Raw genomic sequence first — 5525 nt, 5'->3', positions numbered from 1 at the left:
GCAGCTCAGTGCCGAGGCTCAAGCTGGGGAGAAGAGAGCGCCGCGCGCCGCGGGGATCCACGCCCAGGCCGAGGGTGCCGCGGCGCCTTTACGCAGCGCACCCAGCAGCCCAGACCGCACCCAGCACCCGCCCGAACGCCCCCAGCTAGCCGGGAAGGGGCGCCAGGACCCTCGCGGGGCCGAACCTGGAGGGGCTTCGGGGTCCCGCGCCCCCGCGCGCTCTCGGCGGCGCAGGCCGGGGTAGAGCGAGGGCAGCAGAGAAATCGCAGCGCCGAAGAGCAGTCGCGGCGCCGGCCCGCCGGGTGTCCCAGCTCCGGGGAGGGGAGCCCAGGAGGTGGCGGGACCCGAGGGTGGGCTCTCCGCCGCCCCGGCCCCCGGCGGAAGGAAGGGAGAGCGAGCTCACGTTCCCCCGAGGGAGCGAGGGTTCCGCCGGGCTCTCCTCAGGCCAGGAAAGTCGGTTCCCAAACGCCCGCCGCACCCCAACCTATCCTGGCCGCCCACCCCGTCCTGGAGATGCTTGTTGCAAAGTGGAGGGGCCTCCCTGGCGGCGGCACCTTCCAGCGGTGGAGGCGGGGAGGTCGAGTCCTGGCCCGTGCGGCTCTTTGCACAAAACGAAACCCAACTCCCAAAATTCTCAGGAAAGAAAAAAAAATTTTTTTTTAATCTCCGGGTTTTTTTTTCTTTCACTTTAAACAAACCAGCTGCTGGGAGAAAGATTAAAAACGAAATGAACTGTAGCTAAGGACACTGTTTTTTCAAGTTGTGAGAGCCCTCTTTAAAAATACTGTCCCCCAAGGCCAGCCCCACGACTGGCCGGTCTTTCCAAAGCCTTTGCCTCTTCCTGAAAATCACAACAAAGCGGTGGAAAATGCGGCCACCGTCCTGGGAAGGAGTGACCAGGGGCAGGCCCAGGAAACCCACTTCGGCCCAAACTATCATGTTCTTCTCTCTCTTCAACCAAAAAATTAAATAAATAAAAATAAAAAAAGATAAGAAGTAAAACCTTTTAATACATCAAATATACGGAATTTTAATCTTTAAAGCGATACATTGTCTATTATTTTAGTACATGACGTAAACCTTACTTGTCCCCTTCTCAGCGGGTGGACTTAAAAATTAAAAATAGTTAAGTGTTCCTTTTAAAGAACAAAATAAGGCAAATGAGGTTTTGGAATAGAATTGTTTTTCCTTTTTTTTTTTGTTTTCTTCCAGAATACATACAAAAAAATACCCATTCTCTTTCGATGGTATACACCTTAAAAATAATTGCAATTTGAAATCAGAGCTGACAAATTGTGACTTGTTTTGTTGTTTTTTTTTTTTCATTTTTTGTAACAAACATGCATGTAAATTTGTGTTTCAATCAGACATTAAATAAGAACGTACAATACAATCATAGCAATTTTAAAGTAACATTAAAGAGAAGACCTCTAGTTCTGTGGCGGTTTTGTATTTATTTATAATCTACAAGGGACAGGAGGGTTTGTTTTCCACATTTTTACCCTCGAGTTTTAATTTTTTTTTTCCCCCTCCTCCTTTCTGCCTACGGAGCTCAAACTAAATAATGCACTTTTGAACCACGGGTCCGCTTGGAGCTAACATAAATAAATACCAGTGTCCACCGATGCAGTCCTCAGTCGAACACCTTCTCAATTATTTTCTTCTTCTTTTTTCTATAAAAAGTCAAATGATATTTTTCCAACTTTTATAAAGTTTGGGTGGGGAGGTGAGAGTTGTGTGTGTGGGGGGAAAGGCATTCCCCTCCGGGTCTCGGTCGCTGCTTCGGATAGATAGGTACGTATGTCTGTTTTCCTTTTCCCGGCCCGGGTCTTCCCCTCTCGCGGGGGGACAGTAGCCTCTGCCCCGTGGCCGCCCTGCCGGGGCTCCTCCCCTCCCCCCGGCGCCTGACTCTCCCTGGCTGGCGCGCCCCGCTGCCCTCACTGATACCCCAGCGCCGAGGCCGTGGTCAGTCTCTGTCCGTAGAGGGCATAGGGGGAGTAGTAGGGTCCGGTGGCGGCGGGCACTGGCACGGGGGCGCCGGGTGTGGGGAGCGGGCTCTTGGAGTAGGGGTGGTAGCGGCTGCTGAGTCCCAGCGCGTGGTGGGGGCTGCGCAGCGCCAGCGTCCCGGGGCTGCCCGGAGCGCCCGACGTGGGGATGTGCATGTGGCAGGCCATGGCGGCCGCGGCGGCGCTGGCCAGGGACGACGAGCTCGGGTAGCCCGACAGCAGTTTGTCTGTCCCGGGGAAGGCCGTATGGGTCCGCAAGTGGCTCAGCAGCTCTTCGGACGTGGCGAAGCGCTTGTCGCACGGCCCGTTGGCCGACACCCAGTTGCAGATGTGGGGGAGCGGGTCGTTGGGGAGCATGAAGCCGTAGGGGTAGAGGGGGTGCCCGGCCAGGGAGGGCGGCGTGGCGCCGGCCGCGGCGGCGGCCGTGAGCGACGAGTGCACGCCGTGCAGGGGGTGCGTGGGGTACACCAGCGGGTATCCGGACTTGAGCGCCGCGGCCGCCGCGGCCGGGTCGTGCGCGCAGGAGGCACTGGCCGCCGCCGCCCCTGCCAGGTGGCTGGCGCAGTGGTAGCTGAGGCAGTACGGGTCCCGGCACAGGCTGGCTGTCATCACGGACGGCGGCGACGCCCCGGCCAAGGGGCTGGAGCCGGCGGGCTTGCTGCAGCCCAGAGAGCCCGCCGCGGCCGCCGCCAGCTGCGCCCCCACCAGGCTGCCCGGCTTGGTGGGGTCGAGCGCCACGCCGTGCGGCAGGAACTGGGGCGGGTACCCGGCGTAGGCCCCCGCCAGGCTGCCCGGGTAGGTCATGCCCGCAGGAGGCAGAGGGAACACTGTCTGGCCCGGCTTGTAGGGCGACACGGGCGCCACCAGCCCGGAGCCCAGCACGGAGGACGAGGTGGGCGCGCTGGGGCCCGAACCCGAGCTGGAGCCCGACGAGCCGCCGCAGTCCGAGCCGAGCGCCTTGCCCCCGGGGCCCCCGTCCGGGTGCTGGTTCACGTCCACGTTAATCCCGCCGCCGCAGCTAATCCGGCCGTGCGCCAGCCCCGCGGGCCCCCCTTCGGCCGGGGCGCCCCCCGAGCCCTTGCCGCCGCCGGCGCCCGCGTCGGGGTCCTTCTTGTCGTCCTTGCCCTCCGCGCCGCCCGCGGCCGCCGGCAGCAGGCTCCCCGGCGAGCAGGCCGAGGCGCTGGAGCTGGGGCTGCCTGTCCTGGGCGTGAACGGCTGGCAGGTGGCGCTCGGCACCCGGAATCCGGACTTCTCCGCCGAGACCCCCCCGCCGCCACCACCACCACCGCCGCCGCCGGCGCCCGGCTCCTTCTTGTCCGCGCCGGGCTTGGAGTAGGGCTTGAAGCTCGACTTGTCCTCCACGCCGATGTCGCTCAGCTTGAGGGGGCCCGGCTTGGCGTCCTTGTCGCCCCCGGCGCCCCCGCCGGCCCCGCCCGCGCCGCCCCCGTTGGAGGCGACGGAGGAGAGTTTGGAGGAGGGCGAGGGGTCGGGCTTGCCGATCTGCGAGCACGTCTGCGCCAGCAGCGCCAGCGGGCTCTTCTTGGCATCGAGCTGCGGGTCAGGCGTGCGCGGGGGCGCAAAGAAAAAGAAGGGAAAAGCCTTTAGAATCCTGGCTTCTGGGGTTCAAGCGCTCCTGCGCGATGGCCCGCGAGGATCCTGCCAGCTCCGAGGTGCTTTTTCAGGCGGCACTCCCTACACACGCACACTCACACACACACACACACACACACACGCACACACGCACACACTCTCTCGCCTTTGAGGAAGGTGGCAAGACCCCTTAGGCCCCTCCCAAGCAGGATCTTTTCTGCCTCGCCCAAGTGCTAACTGGATGTTTAAAAACTCACAGAAGGTGTCGGTTTCTGACCCCTCCACCCAGAACTGTGCCCCCCTCCCCTCCTCCCTCATTTTTCGGAGTAGGGGCCTGGGTGGCTGGTGCCTTGGAGACTGTATACAAATAGCAGTTTCGGGGAAAACGGAGAACTACGACTTTGGAGTCGTATTTTGCACTCCGGTTTGTCTTCCCGAGCGGGAGTGAGGGGGCCTGGTTCTGGGTCGGGGTAGGGCCTTCATACCAAAGGGAGAAACAAGTTTGAGCGGTCTTACCCCCTACCTTTCACGCCCCAGTCTACACCCCCACCCCCACCTTCCGCCCTAGTTTTAAGGTGCGGGTGCACTATCCTCTGCCCCCACCCCGGAGCTGAATCATTTTGACTCCCCAGTCCCATCCCCAAGCTCCAGAAGAAAGCCATCCCACGGGGCAGCAGCCGGGGTGGCAGTCCCAGCTTTATCCTGGGAGAGGGTCCTTACCTCGATGGGGCTGACGGGAGTGGAAGGCAGGGGCTGCAGGTACTCCGGGTGCAAAATGTGGCCAGTCCGTGCAGTCAGCATCTTCAGCACCTTGATGGGCAGGCGGTTAGCCTGGCGGAGAGGGTCAGAGGGGGGCACGGCGTGCACAAAAGGCTTGGTGCTGCCGGCCTGGGACGAGCCGGGGCCGGGGCCGGAGCTATTTCCAGAGAGTGCGCTGGTCCAGGCAGGGTCCGCGCTACTGCTCCCTCCGCCGCCGCCGCTGTGCTTACTGCTTCTTAGGGCAGAAAGCGAGGGCGCTGTGCTCATGACCCACCCGCGCGCATGGGAGCAGCGGGGGGAGGGCTCCGGGAGGCGCGGGGCGGTCTCGGGGCTGCGCGCTCGCCCCAGGAGTAGGAGCAGCAGCAGCAGCAGCAGGAGGAGGAGCTGGCGCGGCGGCCACCGGCGCCCAGAACACCTTCTCGGCGCCTGCACTCAGAAGCGAATAATCCTGGGTGGCCCGCGGAGGAGCCGTGGCCGAGCGGGAGGCGTCGACCCGACTGCGGGAGCGAAGGGTCGCTCGCGGCGTCCGCCTCGGGCTGCGCCCCGCGCTGCGCGCTCGCGGCCCGGCGCCGGCGCTGAGCTCCGCGATGTGAGCCGCTGCCTGTCCAGCCCGGGCTCTGGCGAGGAAACTCACTTCAAAAGCAGCTGCACCGAGGGGGAGATTAAAGCCTTTGCCGCCTTCCAATCAAATGGGAGCCCGAGGTGATTGGAGGGTCAAGGGGATGTGACGCGTCCCGCGCCGTCGCCGCCGCCAGGACTCTCCGCGCTGGTTTTAATGGGCAGCTCCCTCTTCGCCGCCCCGCTGCGTGTCCCCTCCCTCGACTGCGCTTCGAGGACTAGCTGGACATTTATTTTACGTTTGCTCTCTGCCGCCTCCCTCTTTTTTCCCCGGCTGGTTGTCCTTTTTCCCAGCTCGAAAATAAACGGAAACCTTTGGCTGGAAGGTGCGCGCGAGGGACGGAGCGAGAGGTGCCCGCCAGGCGCACCTGCGGGGGTCTGGACAACAACTCTACGGCCAACTGCAGGGGCGCCCACGGGGGTCCGCGCACCGAATATTCTCTCCTCTTCGGTGCTTAGGCTCTCTTAAGGCACGGCCGCCAGGATAAGGAAAGGTTGGGGCGCGGGTGCTGGAAGAAGCTCGCCCGCCCGCTTTGGTTTCCCAAGATTCGG

The 5525-nt window shown here is 62.6% G+C and overlaps 1 protein-coding gene across 1 annotated transcript; it reads right to left on the bottom strand.

The window, feature by feature from the left end:
• Positions 1 to 1937: 1937 nt before the first annotated feature.
• Positions 1938 to 4622, bottom strand: ZNF503 (zinc finger protein 503; the record flags this gene model as incomplete). Its single annotated transcript, XM_084244823.1, has 2 exons — positions 1938 to 3557; positions 4317 to 4622. 2 exons carry the CDS (start codon positions 4620 to 4622, stop codon positions 1938 to 1940), a joined length of 1926 nt encoding a protein of 641 aa, XP_084100949.1.
• Positions 4623 to 5525: the final 903 nt, after the last annotated feature.

Source organism: Talpa europaea (assembly GCF_964194135.1).
Source record: "Talpa europaea genome assembly, chromosome: 10".
Classification (NCBI taxonomy): domain Eukaryota; kingdom Metazoa; phylum Chordata; class Mammalia; order Eulipotyphla; family Talpidae; genus Talpa; species Talpa europaea.
Note: the sequence above shows the minus strand (reverse complement) of the source record. Positions and strands in the feature narration are given on the sequence as shown.